This window comes from Neodiprion fabricii, chromosome 7 (assembly GCF_021155785.1).
Source record: "Neodiprion fabricii isolate iyNeoFabr1 chromosome 7, iyNeoFabr1.1, whole genome shotgun sequence".
Lineage (NCBI taxonomy): Eukaryota > Metazoa > Arthropoda > Insecta > Hymenoptera > Diprionidae > Neodiprion > Neodiprion fabricii.
The window spans coordinates 4,028,083-4,053,796 of NC_060245.1; the positions used below are offsets into that span (position 1 = coordinate 4,028,083).

General features: G+C 38.2%; 1 protein-coding gene and 1 long non-coding RNA gene across 9 annotated transcripts in view; one reads left to right on the plus strand and one right to left on the minus strand.

The window, feature by feature from the left end:
* Positions 1–25,714, minus strand: part of LOC124186166 — a 155,320-nt gene that overhangs the window by 104,608 nt on the left and 24,998 nt on the right. For 7 of the 8 annotated variants that reach the window (XR_006871581.1, XR_006871578.1, XR_006871582.1 and 4 more), the window contains exon 5: positions 6,340–6,676. This is a non-coding gene — a long non-coding RNA (uncharacterized LOC124186166). Of the gene's footprint in view, positions 1–5,019; positions 5,138–6,339; positions 6,677–25,714 lie in introns of all 8 variants that reach the window. The other variant, XR_006871580.1, reaches the window with a different exon arrangement.
* LOC124186164 (B-cell receptor CD22) overlaps positions 1–25,714 on the plus strand; it is a 113,999-nt gene that overhangs the window by 69,104 nt on the left and 19,181 nt on the right. Inside the window, exons 6-7 of the mRNA XM_046577614.1 lie at positions 6,382–6,678; positions 11,233–11,363. Coding sequence (XP_046433570.1) covers positions 6,382–6,678; positions 11,233–11,363 — 428 coding nt within the window. The remainder of the gene's footprint in view (positions 1–6,381; positions 6,679–11,232; positions 11,364–25,714) is intronic.

Here is a 25,714-nt window from a genome sequence, read left to right on the forward strand (position 1 = left end):
GAAATCCGAATTGTAATTACGATGAAAGATTGAAAGAAGCAACAGAGAGACGCTTTCAGCCAATTTCCATCGTACATCCTACATTTTGATAAATCGAATTTAATTAAAATATATATATACATATATATTTAAGTAATTTTAATCAACTTCACGTACTTGATGTAAATTTCATATGGCTCCAAGCTACTTGATTCTACTTGACAAGTATTTATGTGTCTTCTTATGACGCCTCATGTGACTTGAAATAATTTTTCGACGCTTCGCAATACGCCAATTGAATTTACCCAACCTTTCGCGAAGTGCAAACTTGATTTCAAAAATCTTATCGGACTTTAGAAACTTTTCTGTATCTAAAATCAACGGGTTTGGCTGTTCATCTTCAAGTTTGAAGAGCCCAGAAAATCCCGTAGAGTTTTGCGGAAGCTATCGCATTCATGAGTATGATTTCAATTTCCCGTTGAGCGGTATTTCGTAGAAGTGTCACCGTAACTCGAAATAGAACGTTCAAGTACGAGCAGCCACGTGGTAGTTGGATATTTTTATCCCGTTGGGACAACTGACGGTGTAACTTTCCCCTGTTGAAAAAGAGCCTCTCGATACACGCGGTTCAATAAAATAGACCCAGAGTATAAAAATTTGTCCATGTCTTCGAATATTAGTACCGACATTTTTCACCCTTTCTCGTGTTTATCATTTCGGTTCCGTTTTTTTTCTCCGAGATAAATGAGCACGATTCGTTCTGATCGAGGGTGCAGGTTCAAGGGTTCGGACTGTTTTCCGTTATTTTTAGTTTCTCATTCAGGTGAGGATGATAAAAAAAAAAAAAAAAAGAAAAAAAAAACGCTAAGAAAATAGAAACCGGTGCCTTGGCTCGCTGGGGAAATATACGCAATCTTGGTTTCGACGGTAGGCGGTAAGATTAATCGTCGAGGATGTAGTGTACACTTGATACCTACTCCAATCACATCAATCGGCAATCGAACGCGTTTACGATACGATTAAAAAGGTGAGCCTCGGGGTTATTTATCGTTTCGTTCTACGCTGGTCCAGCCGAGCGTTAAGGGTTGATAAAACGTTACGCAAGCAAACTTTCGTATCACATCACAATTACGTTAGTGAGTAACGGAAGTTGTAGCTCGACACAGTCTGGACAACATTCCATATTGCCTGTTTTTTTTTCTTATGTCAAACGATTATACGCAACGTAAATTATTCCAGTAAATGTTAAGAGTTCTGAGTAGGGTTCCCAACAAAAGGCTAAAACGTTGACATCTATGGATGTTTTTTTTTTATCCTACTTCCATATTCCTGCAAGAAAATCTCTGAGTTAATCACTGCCACTTTGTTCTCTCAGCTTAACTGAGCTTCACCTGACTGCAGGTAATGAGGAAAGGAGATTTTCCGGTTAAAGTGAATGATATTGAGGATCGAATTCAACCCGAATCGCGGTGACGCGACGGTATGAAAAGGGAAAGATAAACCCCTGGGAAATATAACTCACGGGGATGAAAACGCATCCCGAAACAGGTAAATATACCTACTGAAAATATACCGCAGGCCAAACTTGTACATCTTCGTTGTCGAGGTTCTATTGGACAGGACATTGAGTGACGTGAAAGCAGCCGGGATTAATACCAGTCGCTATGTTCCTGATGTGACGAAGACCGCAGTTACTAAAGTCTTGATAAGAATTTCTCGGAAAATGTGTATAATCTCTCCAAAATGTTGTAGATTGAGTAAAATTGTTCGAAGAATGTTCGATCATCGTGAAAAGCCACTAAGGTTCAAACCAAAAGTAAGACTCGTCGACAGTATTGAATACTTTGTGACAAGACAAAATCGTAAAAAATCAAACACGATAAAGACGATGACAAAATTTAATTTGATTAAAAAGAATGCCCAAAAGTTATCAATAAATTGTTTAATCGAAACTTTGTTCCAAATTTTTCTAAGGGAATGTTTTCCTTTGTCATTCGAAATAAATTCCTTGATTTTTCTGAATACTGAATACGAAAGATATCGAGAATAATCTGAATTGATTCACGATAAATATTGAAAAACGTATCGTAAAAATCGTTATTCCATTCTTTCTACTCCATTATTTGTCGTGCCAAGAAAGCAATACAGACAAATTGTCCACCGTTGGACTGTCAAGTGAGAGTGTACTTCTAATTGAAAAACTTGTGCCGATGTTATCTTTCCTGAAATGCAACTGGAAACTAAACATCGATGCCATTCTCCTGAGTTACAATTGCTTTGAAACTGCGGTTGTCACATCGGAATTGATTCAACTGATTGCGATCCTTCGTAATTGTTGCAGACGAGTATTACTTTCAGAAATAAATACACTGATCCCAAAGGCACTGGAGAGTTTTTTTGTGCCCGATCAAAATCTCGTGAAACCGAAGAGTTGCTAGGATTTTTTTTCTTGAACCAATCATGCAGTGGCAATAATTTTACCCAAGAATTTGGAAGGTATCCCAGGTTGATCTCTCCGATTTAATTTCTTTTGTAATACGTTACAGTTGTCAAAAAACTGAGCAACGCGTATTTTCTTCTATCTACCATTAAACAGTTTAAGGGGGTGAAACCACCCTCCGAAGTAAGGCATGTCAAGAGGCGATTTGGCAGCTGCACCCACAACATCATAATATTTTTTAATCAATCCAACTGGAAGAGTTTTCTCATAACGAGAAATGAAAAATGTAATTCACATACGAAAAAAAAAACTGCCAGCTCGCCTTGACACGCCTTACTTTGGTGATTGGTTTCATACCCTCAAAGTGTTTAATGGCAGATAAAAAAAAAATAAGTGTCGCTTAGATTTTAGTCGACTATGACATGTTAAAAGAGAAATCAAACCAGACAGATCGGCCGGGAATATCTTCCTTGTAAGACTATCTATACTGACTTTGTGGAATCTGCAGCGAGAGACTTAAGTAATTTCGGTACAAGTTTGCCGGGATGGAATCTCAGGATATATTGCAATCAAGACGTTATCGTGGCCTCAGCAGTGGGAATTATCTCATCAACTGCTTGGTTCTGCAATCTGGTAGAAAGTTAGTTGGTCGTTGCATAATTATCACGAGAATAACGATCCGTCTTTTATTCGACGGAACCAACTTGCTACATAGACTAGTAAATAAGCATAAAAGATAATACTTTTTAGTGTGAAACCGGAAACTTGATCTAAGCGTAATTCGATAACGCTAAATGAAATGGTGATGATAATTTTGTAATCAGGTCCTAAGATCGTTATGAAAAAGGGTTAAGCCGTTGAATTCGGAATTTAACTTTTCAGCGTTCAGCGATATCGAATAATCTTTAGGTTCAAGTTTCCGGATTCACACCTTAAAAAGTACTACCTTTCAATTTTTTCTTCGCCTAATACTGCAGAAGCAGGTTCCATAGCTTTGTAAACCTTGTATCTGATGTCTAGAAATTTTCTACCGAGGTTTAAGAATTCGTCCAAACATAATATCAAGGATCAAATAAAACTTTGGCTTCCGAAAAATTGTGCCCAGTGAAATTGTTCGAATCTAATAAATAAAAATTCAATTAATGCACCTGTCATCTCAATGATAGATTGTGATCCGAAGACCGCGAGTCTAGAGAAGGCATTCTATTCTGGCATAGTGGGAAAGAATAGGAATGCTGAAAAGTTACTTTGCGTGCATGAAACGGAACAAGAGGATAGATTTAATCGCTGGAGTAATTTCACTTGGATTGTTCCACTGTATCCAATGCAGACTGCAGTTTGAGGAGGAAACGTTTATAACGAAAGTTTTAACCGAGCCATTTAATCACAAATATATCAACTAGTTGAGAAAGAATGGTAACGATTCGACCCGTCGACGTCATCGACCAATTAAAATCTACTTTCAGACTCGTCGCTGGTCATTAAGCTTTCCCTCTTATACTACATCCACCCTTGGAACGTTAGAATTACCAGTTTGCGGTAACAATGCCCTCTCCTCTTCCCTGGAACTCGGTATCACCACCAACCCTCTTTTAAACCCCGTTCCCGGTAGTGATGTCGTGCTTTAAATCGGATCTTATCTCGCAGCTTATCACATAAACAATTAAAGTCCCCGGTGTATCAACCCTAGGGTATTCCTTAAAAGTCATTTATTGGCTCCACAAAATTCAAAAATAATGTCCTAAAATTTCAGATTCTTATCTCAATTTTAATCCATGCCCCAAAGAGGGTGGATCTCCTGATTCAACCCTTTCAGGGTCATATCAAATCTATCGAAGGGATTTAAATGAAATTTGGTATAGGGAATTTTTTGAGTCACTGGTTACGAACCTGATTTCAAAATTTAAAAATTCAATGCGTCGGATCTAATATCGTGAATCGAAACCCTAAAAGTTACTCGACATCGCCATATTGGATCTACCATTTTGAATTTTGTAATTTCAAGTTCAGAATCGTAATCAACGATCTCGAAAACCCCTAAGTGCCGAATTTTATCGACATCAAATGACTTTTTGTATTTTGCTCAACCATATTGGATCCAAAATTTTGAATTTTCAAATTTTCAGTTCAGAAAAAATTTGGGAATCATTTTTGAATTATCTGAAGTCGATTTGGGGGCGAGGTGGTCGAAATTCATAAATGACCTTTTTAAGGAACACCCTAATCGACCTGCAAACAGGTGATTCGGACTCCTGAATCTGTAAATATCCTCCGCGCAATCCGAATTTTTTATACCTCTGTGATGAACTTGGAAAACTTTTGATTACCCAGCTTGGTTTCAATCCGAGTCTCAGGATTTTACTTTGACAAAAACAGTCCGCTTTGCATAATTCCTTAACGTTGAATTCGAAGGTTCGTTTCAAAATAATTGATTTCACTCAATTGAATTATAATTTGGAAATATTGTAAAAAAATTGAACGAATATTATTCCAGAAAAATAACCTTGGGTGATTAAACTCGGGATTGAAATCATTCAGTCAGACGTCGACACATCGCAAAGTATTCCGAAGGCTTCCATTCAACAGAAATGCGCACTTACGATAAAGTGGTGAATCAATTCCTCGGAAGAATCGCAGCGAAGTTCACAGCTCTTGAAGCGGTAATCCATCGTCTGAACAAAACTCGAGATCACTCGTGGTAAAAGAATAATTCCTTTCCTGTGAAACGAGGCATAATAATTACTGTCTGTTTGATTTTCTCGCTCCGCGATTCTTTCCGAGTCTTGAAAAGTCTTTTTCCCCGTGTAAACCTGACTCTGCAGCTTGTGTTAAGCTTTTTCCCCAGACTTGTGCAAGCACTATTTTTTTCCCCACCACCCTTCTCTTCCTGGTCGAGAAACCGTGGAAGTTGGTTTTATGCTGGAGGATTCTGTTTCGCGCAGGACACCGACAGACTTGGAAAAGAAGGCGTGAATCTCGCAAGTCTATCTCCTCGCCCTCTTTCACACGAATGAGCTTACGATTCGTTAATTTACTGCCGATTGCCAGAGAAATAACTCTTTTATCGGGCAGTAAATCTCATCTTCACCGATTAACAAGCCTCTGCATGTATGTTGTACGAATCGCGATCCGAAAAAACACCCGAGAGACGATCACCGCCTGGTGTTGGCGCCTCGAATTATCCGCGTCGTACGCGATTGGAATAGGATATCCAACTCACGAACTCCGAACGACGAGGAAAAAACGTTTCTAGGCTCAACGATGCGGTGAATTCCAGTTGAATATCGAACGAAATCTCCGCAGATTCTGACGTGATTTTCTTGCGGAAGTGAACTCGCTATTTTCACAATCCTCGGCATTGACTAACGCCGAATTTCACTCTAACCGAAGTTTCTCGTTATTCCGGAAACACTTCCAAGAGCTCAAATCATTCATCGGACGATCGAGTGTTTTATAGAAAGAATCAATCCTAGGCACGTGGTTTTAGTTTAACAGGTCAAAACTTTCTTGAAACAGTAGTTCGTAATACGTTACGATTATTTTTTAAAGCTACAAATCCTGTATCTATTTTCCGACACCACATTAAACAAGACAGGAAATGGTGTTCCAGACTCATAAGAAAGGTATTCCAAGTAAGGTCGATCTCTTCGTTTTAGTTTCTTCTGCAATATGTTATAGTAGACTAAAAATTAAGCGACACATATTTTTTTTATTTGCCACTGAACAATTGAGGTGAGTGAAACCACCCTCCAACTTATTACAAGAGAAATCAAATCGGTGACATCAACTTGGCATACCTTCCTCGTTAGAGAAGCTTACCGAATTTCAGATTTGGAAGAATACATCACAACGAAAGTCCTTTCTGTGCTTTAACTTATTACCGGGATGAATAAATCTTCATCGAATAAATGAATACAAACCTTGTGATCAAAAGAATAATCTAAATCCGTATTCCATTTCAGTAAAGCCCGCAGTGGTGAAGATCGTCCTTGATACGGAAGTGATCTACGCAGGACGTCCGGTGGGAGCGAGGTGCGAAACTTGGGGGAGTTCACCGGCCGCAAGGATAGTATGGATGCTGGATGGAAACCTAATCCGAGATCCTTCAATCGTCTCTACTCAGCGAAGCAATTCAACCGTGAGCAAGTTGGCCCTGGTTGTCGGCCGTGAGGATGATGCAAAAGAGTTGACCTGCCGAGCAGAGAATCCCAGATTTCCAGGTGGTGTTCTCGAGCACCAAAAAGTCCTCCGAGTATCCTGTAAGTTTCAATCTCCATTAGAAAATGATTTAGCAAATTTTCGTATATTAAAAAAAGAATGAAGGGGGGTTCTTTGGTTTGCAAGTGACTATCGATTCTCCCGATTACAAGGACTTCATACATGTCAAGTTATAATTTCATGCCAACTCAAAGACTTTGGACTTGAAGTGACAAGTATACATGAGTCCAAATTGTTTTGGAGCACTTCGTCCGACTTTCATGTCTATGTTAATATAATTTCATAATATGGATTTGATAGTATCTGAGCATAATAATATCGAGAAACAAAAGTATTTCAGTAATTGTAACGGTTTTAGTCCACGTTCCATTCTGGTGAGAATGCACTGCTCTCGTTGAAAACACGGTTGGTTCGTTATGAATCGTAACGGGATTTCAGACACGTACAGAGCAGAGGTACATAGAAAATGCGCGACTACGGAGGTAAGAAAAATGCACGGTAACACCGAGGATTGAAGAAAACGTCAGAACATAGAAGCCAGACTGGAATCCGGAAGCTTTGCGTGCTTGAGGGAAGCTGCTCTTATCGTCTAGTCGCGGCAGTGTCTCTGCTCCATTTTCTCCCTTCCATCTCTCTCTCTCTCTCTCTCTCTCTCTCTCTGACTTCCGCTCTATGAATCAATATTATCAACGTCCATGCACCAGGTCTTGCCAGGATGACTGGAAAGCTGTTTGGCAAATGTAGCCTCGAGACCGGGTGGATTGAAAGTGGGAGGATGGCCATTCCTGAGGGGAATCACCTGCAACCGATAACCTAGACGACTGTCTAGGCGCTTGTCGGTAAACCGGTGTCGATTTCAATCCGGATATATGTCGCGTCCTCCTGTCCTTGGTGTAGGAATTCAGTACCAGCTCTGATTACCGTTGAATTATAAATAAATATCCACGAGCACACGACGCGACTCTAAGTTGTATTCGAAATCCTGCATTACGGTACCCGGTAACTTTTCTCACCCTCGATATCTCAGCCTCGCGTTACCCTAGAACTAGAGATCAGCTAGGCGAGCACCACATAGTGCAATGCCGTGTCACCTTACCGCCTTCATAAATTGATTACAACTTCTCTTGCCTCACATCAGCTGCCTCTCCGGGTTTTCGCGTGTTCCTCTTCGTCTAATCACTTTAAACACTCTGCTCTGGGTCCCTTTTACCATGTTTCAAGAACAATATCCCTCACCGAAAGTACAATCCAGCCGGAAAGCGTGATCTTTGCTTAATGGACGGTGAGAAAAATTCGCGCAGGTCTTGTACCTACTTGGTTTTTTCATTCTTCTTTCTTTTTCTATTCCAAGTACGGATTTTCATTTTGAACATCTCTTCGTGTAATTGACGAATTACCCACTGAACCGAATATCGAATCCCTACTGTACAATAATCGCATGATAATATGCATTCGGTTAAATACCGCACTGAACATAATCGACCATGCGATTGAAAGTCCGGTTGACTGAATCTTCAACAATTCTCACACAATTGATCTGCGTGGAGAAACGACAGCTTGGTTATCATAACCACGTAAAGAAACTTTTAAACCTCCGGGTTCAAGAATGAACATTTAATGGTTTTCCACTGACTTGACGTATGCAGAGTTAATCACCCGACCCAACTAAGGTAGGTGTACCAATTATTGACCCTGTACCAATTATTGACCTTGTTTGGCTGTATCTGTTTGATCCTTAGTTATAAAACAACCAAAAAATAAACTAGCAGTGTTTAAACTTCTGGAAATTGGTTTTAGTCATAAAGAAATTCACAATTTGTGCCTTCAATTTATAACTTTGTAAAATGAAAGGGTCGATAATTGGGTCTAAGCGTGTCAATAACTCGTAGACTTACCTTAAGCTCCGGCTTATTGGCAAAATAACAACACACTGAACAGAATGACAGTGAAAATTTACCTGGGATGATTATTAGGCCGGTTAGGAAATAGAAGGTTTGGGAGCTGAGCGATCAGTACGAGGTTTTCAACCCCGAGTCAGACCCGACAAAAACTTTTCCAGGTCAGTGTGCGGGTGTTCCGTAAAAGTTACGCATCGAAGAGCGACACCAGGTGAAAGAATCCGGAGGTAAAGAATCGTGATACCCTATTACCGGACTGTCCACTTGATGAAAAAGGACGTCGAACACAAGGTTGAATCGAAATAATACGAAGGGTGCGCGCGTCCAGCGTTTGAACCGTTGAGTCTTGATCGATTGTGATGCCCGTATAAAAGGCGACTGTGACAGATAAAGCGAGAAAGAGAGATAGAGATGGAGAGAGAGAGAGAGAGAGAGAAAGAGAGAGAGAGTTAAGAGCGAGAGAGGTTAAAATGAAGAAAATATGAGAGTGGATAAAACGTCAAGTCGAGTTAACGCAGCGGCAGCAAAGAGCGTAGATTCTGTCAGTTGTTCGCGGGTTTTATCCAGGGGTTAAAATGATAAGCGGGGATAAGTCAATGAAAGGTAGTGGCAGCGGTAGGATGGCTTCGGGCCGAGATGCGGAGTCGAGTGGGATAAAAGTTGGGGTGAAAAGAATAGGGGAGGAGAGGGAACAAGGGAGCGAATCTATCGAGGTGTGTTTGGTGAGTCTGGCTTTCATCCCCCGCCGAGGTATAACGCAGCTATTTGCTTAATGCCGTCTGTAGGCGAGTAACAAAATATTCCTCTGAGTAGCAATGCGCTTTTGCTCTTTGGACAATTGCGTTATATCCGGAAAAGCGAGAATTCGCCACCTTTCCTCGATCTGTGGCAGTAAAAAGAGGGCGCCACCGACAGAGAAGATCCCAATTCCGTCGCCTGACTAGACGATCGGAATGCAAACGACTGTCTTTAGGGTTGATCAGCCTCTTGGGTTCTCTGGAACCCGCGGGTCACCAGAGATTCTCGAGGTTTATGGATAGGTTCGTGACCTCCGGTTCATCCTCTTTCCCCTCTCGGGATATTAGAGCTACACTCATGATTGCCGCCCAGTTTCGACCCCGTTTGTCCGGTGTCAGTCCAAGCCGGAAAGGAACCGGCAGCCGACAAACGAGCCGCGCTCCTTGACCGGAAGTTGTCCGGATTTCGGAGCTCCTGGAGCCAGGGATCACCGGATTTCGAGGCTCGGGTTGAACTTGGAGACGTTATTAGCGACGGAATCCAGTCGGCTTTGAGACTGATGTGAAAATTCGACTCTCATGAGGGTGTCACGCTTCTGCACTCGCCAATTACGCCCTTCGGTATGTTCCTCGATTTGGGATTCGGGATTCCTTATTCCAAGGGCTTGGTTCGTTAGCGCCGAATGTCGCCGAAAGCCAGAGTCAATCTACTTTCCTGGACGCATGGCTCGACTACGGGAACAGTAACCGTAAACGTTTATGGCAGCGTGGCTATCGTCCTCCTCGTCTCTTGACGACAACGGATCTCGTCGATACTTGAGTTCCGCATTGATTTTTTTCCCACCCTCTGATACCAAAGTCCGTCAAGTTGTATCCACGTTCAGAAAAACGATCAGTTCTCAAGAACTAAATTGTTTTACTGTGACTAAATTTTTATTAACATCTACAAAACGTACCAATTCATCTAATTATTTTTTAAGAATTGATTTTGATGCAGGTACACGGAAAAAGTTTTCTCCGAGTGCCGATGAACCAAACCTTCGAATTTCAAACTTCAAAATTGCCCGAAAGCAAGACATAAGAAACTTTCCACGGGTCGTAAAAAAATATTTCAGTCCGCGTTTAGGCTGCCTAATTGCGGTTAAATAGATTGAGGGGGGGGGGGGGGGGTTACCTATTTTTAGTTTTTAGGAGTTATTTTTTGAAAGAAAAACGAAAGCATTTAGAACAATTTGAATTTGAGGGCTTTATTATTCATAGTTTCAAGAATATTTGCGAATTTTTTCACTGAGATTTATAACAAAATGTTGGTTCGCGACTTATATGCGCCGTTCCGCCATTTTGTTATTAATTTTAATGAAAAAATTCTAAAATGATCTTCAAACTATAAGTAACGAAGCTCTCGAACTCAAAGTGTTCTTCCGAGTGTTTTCATTTTCTTGAAAAAAAAACCCCTAAAACTCCAAACTGTAACCCCCTCCGTAACCTGACCAAAATTGGCTGACGGGAAATGTCTGGAAAATACAGAAGGTTCCTTATAAGCGGTTTGTTTTCTCGGTCAGACACACATAACTCTTGGAAATGTGAGAAATTATGCATTCCTATGTTCATCGAGAGTGAAATTTTCTCTCTGGACACGGGAGCCGGGATCATTATTACAGCCACGGTTTCATTTAATTAAGGTCCGCAAAACAATGTTGTCCAAAAGAGAAGGGAATTTCGTATACCTACAGAGACCCTTATTTCATGCTTTTTCGCCTCATTCTTCATCTTCTTGTTAATTCGTCATAACGAAGCGGCCGTTGCCCGTTGCCCGTTGCCGGAAGGTAAGGGAGGCGGTAATGAGCTCCGCACTTCCGCGTGCTGGAATGGGTCGGCAAAAACTTAACGTTATTTCCTGCCACAGCTCTGCCCGGTCACGAAATTATTCTAGCTATTCATTTTAAGCTCTTCGTTGCAGACGCTCCGGTCGTGTTAGCCCACATGGCCAAAGGCTACGACCCCGAGACCTTGAGGGAAGGTGACGACCTCAAACTCGTCTGCGAAGTCGACAGCAATCCGAGACCGGACACCATTACCTGGTACCACGATGTGAGTATCGAAAAAGGCGCAAGCCTTGGTAGAAATGTTCGTTAGAAATAGCCATAAGATAACTCAAATTTTTGTCAAATTCAAAAGGTTGAATTTCGAAATCGTTGAATCAATTTGGTCTCTTTACCCTTTCAATCACACATTTTTGAACTCAATATTTTCGCCTAAATTTTTTTACCTGGGGGTTTCTGGGGTCACTGATCACGAATCTGAGGTCAGAATTTGACAATCGCAAATCCAAGATGGCGGATTAAAAATCGAAAAAAACTATCAAATCCGACGATTCTGGCCAAAACTTGTTACTCGTGGTTTTTAGGGTCGCTGATCACGAATCTGAAGTCGAAATTAAATGATTTCTAAAACCAAAATGGCGGATGTAAAATTTAAGAAACTATCAAACAAGATTTTTCCACCTTTTAGCAGTCATATGAAGTACCAAAGATCATTTGAAGTTGTAAATAAACTGTGACAAGGCTAGGACATGGAAATTTTTAAGGCGTCACGTTGAGGATCCCACAGTGACTGAAATGGTTAAACTGAACCTTGAAAATCAAACGCTAAATACTTGATTTTATCATCACCAAATTTTGATCCAAAAATCACTTCCAAAAGACAATTCACCAGACTTGAATAGAAAAATTATTCCATCCTTATAAAAAATTCCGGAATGTATATTAATTGAAAGAAATGAAAAATTGCTCTGAAAAATATTAAATAATGGAATCACGATGAACATCCGAATAGATGAATTTTATCATAAACTGAGAAAAGAAGGTAGCAATTTAAAAAAATAAGGGATGCTAAAACCAGCGTAATTCTTCGTACCGATGATCTTCAAGAAATAAAACGAGCTTTTCCGCTTGTTTGTTTCTACTGTAATTTCCCCGGCAAGTGCCATGAGCTTGCGCAGTATATCCACTCGTGGATTTTAACTTGAAATAAGCCGCATTTGACTGTTGTTTGCCGTTGAACAATTAGTAGCAAAGGACTTCGAGCCTGGTCTCTCTGCAGTCTTCAAAGGAAAGTCAAACAAACAAAAGTCGGTTCCGTCCGAGGTATTACGAAACTGATCGAAAAAATTCATCTGTTTTCAGAAAAATCAATGAATTCATTTTATATAAAATTGAAAAAAAATTTCACTATAGATTTGTCACACAAATTTCTGCTCGAACAATTTATTAATTAGAAAATACGTCTCGGAGCACGATAAATTATCAGATCATTAAAACGTACGAATCAACTGATGTACTCGCAGAATTAATTACGTAAATATTTCAAAGTTTCAGTTTTTAATCAGAGCTTTCGGAGCTTAGTTTGTTCATCAACTTTTACTTAGTTTTGTTCGATTAGACCTTACGGTTGTGAATTTTCAACTAAATTTTTATAAGATCTGAGATCGACTCAAAGTGAACTAAAAATATCCAACGTATTGTGAAAAAAATGCCTGTATTTAAACGAAGGAAAATATTCGTCATTCACTGAAAAATATCTCGAACAGCGTAACTCGCACGTAGGTATTTTTACGCAACGGTAGATCAGAGGATTGGAAGAGTGTGGAGAGAATGTGAAGAAGTTTCGTGAGATCAAAGGAGCCGAGATGACGACACTTCCGAATTCCTGGAACGCGGGCAAAATGGCGTATATTATCTGTACCGCGGGAAAAGTAATCGGGGAAAGTTTATCCCACGGAAGTTGGAGTTTCCCGTACGTATATTATATAATTCATGGTGAAAATAGGTGGCGGTTCACGGTGAAGTTGTGTGAGTTCCTAGAAAATACGCGGCTGCGAAAAGGTTGCCGGCTAGTGTATAAATATTTATAAAGGAAGGAGCATTAGCGAGAGTAACTCCTCTTTTAAGAAATGCAAAAACTTACTAATGCAGACGTGGAACGTAAGGAGGTGTGTCCTGTAGTTCTCCGCAAACTCTGTATGTGAAATTCTTTACCAACATCTGACCCTCAACGTTCCTGATTTTCTTTAAAAAAATTTTGGAACACTTCAAAACCCGAATTTTTTTCTACATTTTTCATCCGGCTGGTCGATTGTTTATAATGATTGAGAGCGATTTCGAAAAGGATCTTATTTCATATTCTGTAATTAATTGTGATCTAAACTTGTGATCGAAGAAACTGTAAATTTATTTATCAATTGTTTACAATTTTGTAACTCAGATCACACTTGAGAATAACCAAAAATAATCGATTACTTTTCCTCACAATCAGTTTTTGTTATTCACTTCCATAAACGATGCAATACAATATCAATTTATGTGATTAAAGTATCAATTATTATTACTGTCTCACTCACTGTACCTATTTGATATAATAAGTGAAAGACGAATGAATATTTTCACCAGATGTTGAAAAATATTTTGAACGAAACTATAAATTATCATAAAACCTGTTCCGCTATTAAAACTACGTACTCAAATTTACGAAATTTTGGTTTTAATTCATTCGAGTCGTGTTCGATTATTTGATTCACCTCGATAAATCGATGCATCGATTGCTTTTAGCTTATCGTTAATGTCCGCAGTATAAAATGTCAATCATTAAAATATTTCAAGTCTAAATATTTGGTTATTCGTGAATCTCGGGACGACTAACACGGCAGTTTTCCAATTTTTAATCCCTCTGTTTTTTGGTCGTTCGTAAAATTCAACCCCCGAGAAATAATAATGCTCCAACGGTATAATATCTCTTTGTAAAGGAGTCCGAAAATTCGGAGGGTCTGAGCTCGGGATAAAAAATTTCTCCCTAATGCGACCGGAGGTAATTCGTCCGATTTTTACAGTCGTTAGCTTATCCGCGAAGCAATGCATTAACCGAACCACCCGCTTTAATTGCTGAACAAAACTTTTATCCGGTCGTGTTGATCCCTTGTAAAAACCGAATGTAAAATGGGATTCTAGATTAAAGAGACGGCGGTAGAAAGGAAGGAAGGTACGGGTCGATTTTTATTGCCGACCAAATTTCCCAGGCATTGAAATGTCCAATTTATTTTTTTACTGTACCGAAAAAGAAAAAAAAAAAAAGTTTCGCACAATTTTCTCTTATTGCTGCAGCCTTCTATTTTCGTTTGAAAATATTTGCAATTCTAATTTTTCATCCTGTATACCGAATGCGAAATTCGAAAATTTTCCCAACAATTTTCACTTCCATTTTCGCACTTCCTGTCTATTAAAGCGTTTCCATTTTCACGCCTGAATAATTGCGAGTGCTTTTACCCAAATTCTAGAAATCTGTCGTAATGGAAGATGATTATATAACGTAACAATGAGAACTGCTTTACTATCAAATTGTGAAAAACGTGAAAAATCATAACAAGCAGTGTAAAAAGTTCAAGTCCTTTGAAAATACATGTATTTGAATTCGTACCTAAAACTGAAGATCTGAATATTCAGGTATTCAGAATGAAAAAAGTATCATACGATTTTGGGAAAATTGATACTCACAAAAATACTCAAATCTATCATTTTCAGCGAGGTTAAAAAACTTTCGAAACTGAAAATAAAGTATCCAAAAATTCGAAACAAAAGTTGATTATAAATTTCTGAAAACGTTATCGTTACTTTTTAATTTATCGTCTTGTTAATTTTGTTAAATCTATTAATCGAGGATTGATTAAAAATTCCGGTGCGATTAAAAGTGAACATAAATCGCTTGGATTTCGTTTGAAAAACTTCATTTTCTTCCATTAGAAATATATTCCGCAGTCGGTTTCTAACATAATTCCGAGCATGGTGAAGATAAGCAAAGCCTAAGGATGCAAATTTTAGCGATCGAAGATCGTATTCCCGGGATCTTATAAATCCTATTTGTGAATTACGGCCGCTCGTCTGAGGGAGCCAAAAATCGAGGGTGAGAAATGCAGGAGGGAAGAAGCAAATTCAGCTGAGCGAATAACGATTCAGGAAATATAAACGATGTCTGTCGCGCCGATGGTGTTATACGTGTGTATATATATATATATACATGTATGCATATACATATAATATATATATATGTGCATGTATAGGTATGTATATCGGTTAGCTGCGGAGCTGTAAAATATTCGAGGCCTGAATCCGCGAGTCGATCCAAACGCTGCTCGAGATCGAAAAGGGGAAAGGAGTTTGCGAATGAAAATTCATTGGGACTCGTCAGAAATAACAAAATTATTCAATTTCCAGCGACGTGGTCGTTGAGCGGGAATCAGGAATGACTTCCTGATCAACGTGTCTCGCCTGGATCGATGTTGACTGAGAAAAATTTCATTCGTTACAGTGACTAGAAAAATTGAGTAAAACATGTACCGTTAAAAAAAGATGAAAATAGTTAAGGACTGAACGGTAACCGGAACCGGAAATTTCTCTCAGTGTACGAAATTTCAACCCCGCCTCAATTTTCGCAAGGCGAAACAGCAGCTTCGTCTTTTACCTTGTGCTCTACGTGCATACTTTGCATGCGGGAAGAAAAATAACGGATCTGTCTAATTTAATTGCATGTAATTTGAACTGGAATTTCCAACAACCTGTTCAGTCGAGTTCGATCCGCGTTACACGTTCAGCAGTTCCCAGTTTCGTTCAAAAGATGGATCACCGAGTTGCTGACCATTTTTTTTCAACACACACACACACACACACAACAAACAAAACATTCCTCCCACCGGATTGCAAACACGCGAGTTCAATTCCGCATCGCGTGTGTGAATTCCATTCGGTTTACACAGTGAACAAAAACAAAAAACAAGACCGGGAAGAAAAATAAAAGCAAAAAAAAAAAACAAAAAATAAAAACCAACGCTGCTGTTTCCGCAAAAAACCCGATCGTGAATCACGGGGTTCAAGAATTTTCATAAGCATTTTCTTGTTGTTTCTTTTTTCTCTAAATTAAAATTAGTACCCTTGATATTATTATCTAATATGTTCTCCAATACGGCTAAAAATTATAACGTTCGAATTTTTCCTTACTCGTATTTTTTTTCTTCGTTTTTTTTTGCTAATCCCAATTTTCAAACGGATTCCGTTATTTTCCTCAGAACGAAAATTAGCAACCTTTGATATTATGCTGTATCGTATTATTCGAAATATTCTCTATAATTTGGCATATAAATTTTGATCATACAAATCGGTACGTCGTTGCTCGTTGTTATTTTTCAACACGGCAAAATTTCCCCCGAGGAATGATCCTCACCCCAGTTCCGGATGTATAAAGAAATTCTACCATCCGGAACGACCCAATCACTTTCACCACGAAAAAACGGCCGAGCCGAAAATCCGGCAATCATTCCTATTGCCGAACGATTTCAGCTGCTCGAGTAACCCGCTTAAAATTCCACTATCGTCAAAATTTTAACGTAAATATTGAAGAGCCGTTTCGTATGTTGGATTTATCACATTTAGTTTAGGCATGCGTGTAACAAATTTGATCCAACAAAAATCGTATACAACGCTCTAGAAAGTTTCGTTCAAAATTTCATGACGAAATTGATTTTTCAATAAGGAATCAAAGGTTTGGAAACAATCTTTTGTTAGGGTAAATTTTTTTCACTACGTTTTTAGTAAAACCTAAAAATGATGTTAAAAAAAAAAAACAATAAAACAACATATCGACAAATTATGTATAGAATTACACAGTCTTGGGGAAAGTGACGTATTTATTTATTTTCTTTGTTTCTGAAACTTTATATATATATATAATTATATGTATATACAATGGTTCTGTGTGGATAATTTTTGCCAAACATTACCGTAAATTTTTATTCTCGTTGAACGGAGCAAAAAAAAAAAAAAAAAATGGTGTATGAAAAATGAAATTAATTCCAAACGAAACGCGTGGCGCTTTTTAAAACGATGTTATATTTCTGGTATTTTTCACAGGCTTAAATAATTCGGGAAAATGTTACGACCGTGAAATTTTTCTCGCTTTTCCTTTACTTTCTTTCTTTTCTACTCTTCTCTCTCTCTCTCTCTCTCTCTCCCTCTCTCTCTGCTCACCAAATTCTCATCTGTTTCGCCAATATAACAACGTGATATGTGAAAATCATACTTCGCTCACGGCTGTTTCATTCAATTTATCTTCAGTTCCTCGCCCCGAAGCAGGAACTTACGAAGAGTCTGGCGTGTACGAAAAAGTGCTCGCAATCAGCTGATGGAAATAAATCGTTAGTGAAAAAGAAAAAAGAAAGGACAATTCGTAATTTGCTACGAAATTGCGCAGATTATATAGTCGCGGAATCATTTCTGTCAGATTAATCGAATTAACTAATCAAAATCGTTGATTAATCGATTAATCGTGCACCACGGCACGGGACAAAAAAATCCAAATTTTGAATACGAATAAATAAAGGACGTGAAAGGTAAACGCCGTTAGCATTAATTATTCAACGCATTGTTATAAACCACGTCAGTTCTTATTCGCGAGTATTTTCAACCGATATATACGTGAAAGCCACAACGATAATAATTGCAGCAATATAAAATCCCGAGATACGCGTAGAAGAGAGTTGGAAAATCAAGAGCTGAGAAATGGATCCATAAATCTGTCGGTCTATCCCGGCATAACGAAATAATTACAACCGACGAAAGCTGATTAGTCAAAACGTGGAACAATTTGCGAGAAACGAATTAAAGCTCGCGGTTTTTACTCTCTCTCGTCTCACAAAAGAAATATCTTTAAATTTCTACGATTGAATTATTGCATAGATTTCACAATTGTAAACAATTTGTGAACTTCATAGTTTCTGCGGGGTTGCTATTGAAAATAAAAAAAGAAAAAAAGAAATCGAGTCGTTCAAGTTACGGTATAAAAAACTTGCAGTGCGATTAATTTTTTGGGTTTACACATAGTCAGATTTATTACGATAATATCAATATCAATGGATTGAGATTGAGATTGAGTGGAAAAGAAAGAGTCTACTTTCAAATTTTGATAACCCTGAAAAATTAAGTGGGAGAGGAGAAAAAAAAATTGGTTATCTAAATAATGAAATCGAATAGAATTGCGTGAGAAATAAGGTTCGATGATACATAATTCAATCGACTCGTGTGAAATTGAATCCAGCCATTCTCCTCCGGGAACAAAGAACGGGAATTCTCCCGGTAGCATATTGGGCTCAGGGTTAAAAAGTCCCGCAGGTTATGGCAGCGCGGCGCAGGGTTGTTCAATAATATGGCGAGTGCCGAACGGGAAAGCGTGGAAGAGGAATGAGGGAGCTTTTCACATTAGCCTCGGGCTTCGAAGTTCGTGGAAAACACGGGGTTAGGTATTTATGTAAAGTAATACGGGGGCATGAATATGTAGGCAGTATTCGTGAGAATATGACGTCGGTGAAATAAGAAAGGTGGATCGTTAAACTAGCCGAAGCTTCGTGGTAAGCGAATAAAATTGTTTGAAAAGAGTGAAAAAAAAAAATGCAAATTTCTTTTTCTTCAAACGAGAATCAAAATTTCTGTAATTCGTCTCAAATGGAATATTCTCGAGCCAAATATGAGCTCTTAATATTTAGATTCAGGTACTTATTTTATTTTTCTCCATATATATTCCAATTAAATAACAAGTAAAAGAAAATTCATAAGCATTCCGATTTTTTTTTTACCTACTATTTGATTGGGATATAGAGAAAAAAAAATAAAAATACAAGTACCTACCCTTAATGAGAAATTTCTCGCTCTGTAAAAAAGTATTCAGATAGAATTATTCCAACTCTAATCGATTAATTGTAAGAGATATTCAACATGACTTATGTTTATATGCGAATATCTTTGTTATATATGTTTTCCAATGAGAAATTATTGAAAACGTTTTCGTAATTCTAAAAAAAAAAAATAAATTACGAAACCTGATCGAAAAAGTCGCAGTTCAGCCAAATTTCAATTTATCAAAAATCCGTTCTATGGAAGCTCACAATTAGAGGTTATATCGGCGATTTGAACACTCAATATTGTAGAACATACTTTTGTTCTATCATCAATAGTTTCCGCAGGGCATGCGACGAAAGACGTTTTAAGGGCACTGTCTTTACACCTCTGGTTACGTTACTTAAGTTTTAGTAAGGATCCCCAATCTTTTCTAGCAATGAATATAGCCTATGACACTCAGGGTAAATGTAGCTTTCCAATGGTGAAAGAATTTTTGAAATCGGCACAGTACTTTTTGAGTTTATTCATTAAAAACATACACACACACACACACAAAAATACAAAAATACAAATCCTTCCCCTTTATAATATTAGTATGTATATATATACCTACACACGAAGCGATCAACGAAGCGAGCAAGAGGATCATCGAGAAATTCCAATTTATTCGGGTATCGCATGCATACATATTACAGGCTTTGGAGAGCAAAGTAAAAAACAAACAAAGAAAGAAAAAACGATGAAAGAAAAACGACGCGTCGTGCAAGAAGAAGACGAAGACGAGATGGTTTTAAACTTTTCTTCTCATCTAAAAGTTTACACTTCTTATACTCCCTGCGTTAAATTTTCGTTTCGCGAATTTCCAACTGCTTCTAAGACATGTTTTTCTTTTTTTTTTTTTTTGTCACACTTACTCGGTTTCAAGTTTGATACCTGAATCTGAAATACGCGCGTATTACATGTAATCTAATAATAATAAGAATAATAATAATCATAATAATAATAAGAAAAAGAATGTAAAGAACAAAAAAACAAAAAAAAAAAAAAAAAAAACGGCAAATTGTCTTTTTTTGGTGTTTTTTCTTCTTGGTTTTCGTCTTCTACTTTTCTGTCATGTCGAGAAAACTCATCGCGAATGAATACCTCAGCTCTGAGTGATGCAATTTCCTTTTTCATTCGAGTCTCGCGTCGAGTAGAGAGATAATTTACTTTTTTTCCCTTCTCCTTGGCCAGTCCTTACCCTTGATGCTTACTCAACATGTGTCGTTCTCCACTTGAGCCAAGACTCGCTTTTTGTCAGCTCGACACTTGAGATTCCCACGTGTTGTTATTTTTCATTTATTTTTTATTCATTCATTTATTTATTTTCTTCTACTCAAGGTAAAGGTGGACATTTTGTATTTCGTATTCTTTGATCGATACAAAGCTTTGAATCCTGAATCCTAAGTCACGTATTCCAAACATAAGATTTCCCACAGGTTTATTATTTTTAGAAAAGAAATGAAAATTCAACAAAAACATCGAAGTCTTTCTCATTGTATCGGGGGAAAAAAATGTGTAAGAAAGGTGAATTTTGGAAAAAATTCAACGTTGCCTCTGCAAAGTTTAAATAATATTATACAGCGAATTTAGGAGGACGAATTTCGCAATTGCGAAATGTTTCAGATTCGAGACGATATTTTAAGACATGTAGAAAATACCGTTACGCATTATTTATTCAAACACCGGCCATTGTTTCCCTTTGGCCAGTTCTAAATTTTTGTTCACCGAATAAAATTAACAACCAGAATTAATATACACATATATATAGGTATATATATTTGTATATCTATATTATAAAATTTATGGTCACAGCACGAAAACGTGAGGAAGTAAAAGAATAATTTTCATCCTGATGTTTGAATTTTTTTGAATAAACGTTTGTCATTCGGTTTGTATTTTTTTCATTGTATATTTTATTTTTTTTTGGGGGGAGCATTAAAAATCAAATCCATGGTCCAAGAAATCTAAAACTCGGTGAAAAATGATTTTTCTTCGTCTTTTTTTTTTTTTTTTTTGCGCACACCACACCATACCCAAGAAAAAAAAATAAAAATCACCGACCTCGAAGTTCACACGTAAGAACCTGTATTTGCGGTGGTTAATACCTCCCATATACATACCATGCAACACGAATAGCACGCAATGTTTTTCACAAATTTTCAATTTCCAAGTGCAGACGGTGTTCTTCTGTTCGTACACCGTAAATGTTCCCCACGTCTATGGACAAGAACAAAAGTCTGCGAAGAATGCGAACGCTTCGATATTACGTGCATAAAAAAAAAAAAAAAAAAAAACACACACACTGCGCGTTGAGAAGCGCAAGAGCTGAACGAAACATGATGCCTGTAAGAAATGAAAGGCTCTCATCCCCCTCCCCGCCCCCCCATTCTAGGGTCGGTAAGTACGACGTCTGTTTTATCCGACGGCCCACACCTCGACGTATGGTCGGTGCGTTTTCAAGACAATATATACACTTTTTCCTCCCTCCCCCCTCCGGCCCGCCCCTGACCTGAAAACGATGTCCTGTAAGCCGCAATTCTCCGGAGTCGTTGTCAACCCCCCCACCCCGCGAAACCCGTTCGCTTTACATTTTCCCTCCGCACATATCCTCCCCACCCTCTTTCACCCACATCTTGGGTTATGAAGAGAAATACCTACAGAGGGATACCGAATGTGTGTAGGTTGTAGGTTGCAGGTATCCATATCTACCCACCCCCACCTACTCGTACGAAGGAGAGGGTGGATAAAAAATTGTGTATTTTTATTCCCCCAGGTGAGCCGGCTCTCTCCGGGATCGGATCGTCGCAGCGACTCGCGAGCCATTATATTCTCGACGACGACGTCCGTTATTATTAAAATCCGCGGTTCCCGCGTCACGTATCCGTTCCTTTTATTTTTCACATTTTTGCACCATTCAAACCCCGCGACGCGATACAAAACCGGGCCATTTCGCAACGGCGGAGGGTGGAAGGGGTGGAAACCCTTGTTCGGCTGCTCGGTCACACCACGACGCCTGCAGCCAACGATCATCGACTCTGAAATACGTTCTTTCGACGTAATATCCGTGATACGTACACACCTATGTACGACGTACACGCCCTCTCGACGATTTCGTAATTCCTCCGGTTATTTTTGTAACACACCCGTCGAATTTTCACCCTCCGCTGAAAACAGCTTCGGTTCGGATCGACATTCTGAAATTATTGCGCGAGTCGTGATAACAATTTTGGAACAATTTTTTCTTTTTTTCTTCGAAATTTTGGTACTTTCAAAATGCTGTGCTTTCCGATATTATAATAGAGTGACGAAAATGGCTGGTTGAATTGAACATTTTTTTTTTTTTTTATGTACTGCGTCTTGGAGGATTGAAAACTGATCGAAATTCATACGGCGATAGTTTCGAAGGTGGAGATTTTCTAATTACATGGATTATAGATGTTCAAGAAATTGAAATCGTTCAGAATGTTGACTTACAAAATGTCAAAAAGAATTGAAACGTGGAAATATTTGCGAAATTGTGATAAAAATGTCCAATATGGCGGACAAACATTTCAAATATCATCGAATCCGGCCAAGAAACTTGATGCAGTGGTTTTTGAGGTCGCTGATTAGATTCGCCATGTTGAATTTTCAAACCTAATTTCAAATTCGTAATCAACGACCCCAAAACATATAATTTATTTCAAACATTTATACGTGTATAATCGTAACTTTCTCGAAATAAATTATTACTTCAATTTCCATGTTTTCCTTCGATCAATTTGTTTCTAACAATAACAATCTACATTATATCGCAATAATTACACTCGAGTATCGAAAATCTCTCAGCATACTATCAGAAACAGCGGAGAAACCGTCAAGAAATACGTTTCAAAGTTCTCTAAATATAAAAAAAATATAAATAAAATAATTGGTAAGAATATTTACCACCGTGACTCGAATAATTATTCACCTACGCTGCACGTAACAAAAAACTAACGACACGTTGATTTTATCTGTAGGAAAACATGACGATACTCGAGTTCCAAATATCGTTTTTCTCCGATTTCGTTATCCTTGCACATTTTCAAACTCGTAATTTTTTCCAGGTTAGTTTAGTCAGGATTGTAATAATCCTGCGAATATCCCAGACCCCGAAAAGCGCCTGCAGTTATCAGCGAGGGTGAATTACCCGCCAGCCAATCAGGCAGGAGTTTTTATTTTTTCAAGTGTTTATTTTATTTCCTCGTTGTATATTTCGCACACGGTTTTTTGTTTATTTTGTTTTTTTTTTTTTTGTCTTTTCTCTTCGTTTGTTAATTTGTTATCAGTTCTGCTAATGCCACGCGTTTTATTTCCATATCTTATATTTATACCCCACCGACACGGAGAAGGGTGGGAACTAAATTGTCAGGGATGCCGAGTGGCGTTGTTCCGTTATTGTCGAGGGGTGGATTCCCTTCATTTACACCGATGATGGTGCGAAGCAGGCAACTGGCAACACTCTCAACTCTGTTTGACACCATTTTATTTATTTATTTTTTTCTCCTTTTTTCAATTTATTTATTTACTTTTTCTTCCACTACAAAGTCACGATCCGTTTCGTGAATCCTTCAGGTACAATCTCGAGGCTCGTCTCTCATCGCGTCATTTTTTTCTTCGAAAAATGATTTGCACCAATTTTAGGTAAAATTGAAGAAAAAAAAAACAACAACTTTATTCTTCGCTGAAAAAAAATTTAATTTGTTACAGTAACTATAAAAATTGGGTAAAACAGGTATCGTTGAAAAAAACTATTTGAATATTGTTGGAGTTACGAAAAACGAGGTACGTGTAAGCATTTTGCGCTATTGTCGATCCTTTTTTGGTTATTGCAACGCAAAATCAATTTCTGACGCTTACTCTACTTTTTTAGTTAAACAAGGCTTTAACGTCAATTTATTCTTGAACGAGCGTTAAATTTTCGCAGCGGTTGCAAGAAAATCTAGCAACAGTGATCGTAATGAGAAGGAATAGTAACGGATACCAGACTTTCCGGTAAAAGCTAGAAAACTAATTTTCATTTTCTACCTAGAAGTATATTTTTCGATCGTGGTAAAAAATGAAAATAGTTAATGACTCTTTTTTTTTCTCTTTTATTTCTCTCACAGTTCGGAGAATTAAAAGCACGGCCTAAAAAACTTCTCCGAAACTCTACACCGAACTTTAAGGATCATCGTTTCCGCTCAATCATCCGAGACATCAAGAGACTCGTTAATTGTTACACTTTGATATTATAGAAGCAATTTTCATAACGTTTATCTCAACTTTCAAACTCGTAAGAAATTTCTCAAGAAACTCATTTCCACAGTCATAATTTCCTCAGTTTACTGCTGAAAATGTTCAAATATTTTTCTGTACTTGCTTCGGTAAAGTTTGTCTGAAAAAAAAGTGGCACGTGTTACGGAGAACCGAAAGAGATTTTTTTCGGATTTTAGAAAGAACTCCTTCGATTTCAGCGAATCATACTCAAACGCTTGCTGGATGATCTGATCGCAAGAACGTTGAAAACAGCATTTCGACTTTGAAAGTAACAATATTATTTCCAAACGAAGTAATCAGGCATGAAAGATAGGCGATTCCGCGTACGTACTTTGCTGTTGTTTTTTTTTTTTTTTTTTCTCAAGTAAATTCCCGTTATCTTTGATCCTTCGTAAAGATTCTACTTCGACGGGTTTCGCGCTTCACGTATTACGATTCGGAACAGGTGATTCCAATTTTCTTTCCAGCATAGGTATAAACACGAAACTCGAAAGAATCTGTTCTGGTGATCGAAGAAAAAAACTTGAGTTTCTTGTTTCAAACTCAAAGAATAATATAACGCGGTTATTAGATTTGGATAACGACAAATCATCTCGTTCTAAATCGATATTAATAAGGAAGTGATCTCGATTAGGATCCGTTAGAATGACAAACGTTACACCGTAGAATTCCATCAAGTGGAATTATTGTTTCGTACATGTGAAGTAATTGTGTGGTTTTTTTTTCAAGTTCAATAAAAATTGAGAAAATGGCAATGGTTTGAAAAAAAGTATCGAACAGTTTTTCGTAAAAAAAGAAGTATGTGAGACATTTTATTTGAGATGGCGTGCCAAAATTTTGACGCGCGTTTGGAAAAAAGAAGAAAAAAATAATTTCCGGAACACTAATTACACGCATGGCGAAACGTGACTTGAAGCAAAGGTTCTCCGAAGTTAATCATAAAGTGTTTAAGGCTAATTTGAATTCACTTCGAGTAAATGTAATACACGAAATCTCAAAGGTCGCTTCCAAAAATAGCGTCGAAATCTGAATCTCGATAACGAACGTATAACGAAAGTGCGATGACTAGGCGAGCGAGTAATTTCACATTAAGATTTCACGAAAAGGCGAACGAACAGCGGTTGCTGGCTGGTGAAAATTCTATTTCAAGCCGATTTCGGAGGCGATACAAAAGCCGATAAGATTAATAAACGAAAAGTGGCAGGTACCTGTATAAACTCTCGGACCGATCGCGTGTCGGTTGACAGTTAACCCCGCCTGGTCTCTGGAAACGACTTTATTAGTCGGGTGCTTTAAAGGGCGTTTCAGTCGCCATGCAGCCTCAAGTCGCCTTTTCCTAATCCTCCGTAATTTTCTCTGCAGAAAATTATTGCTCCAGGTGAGAATAATGATTGGCGCGAGTAGTCG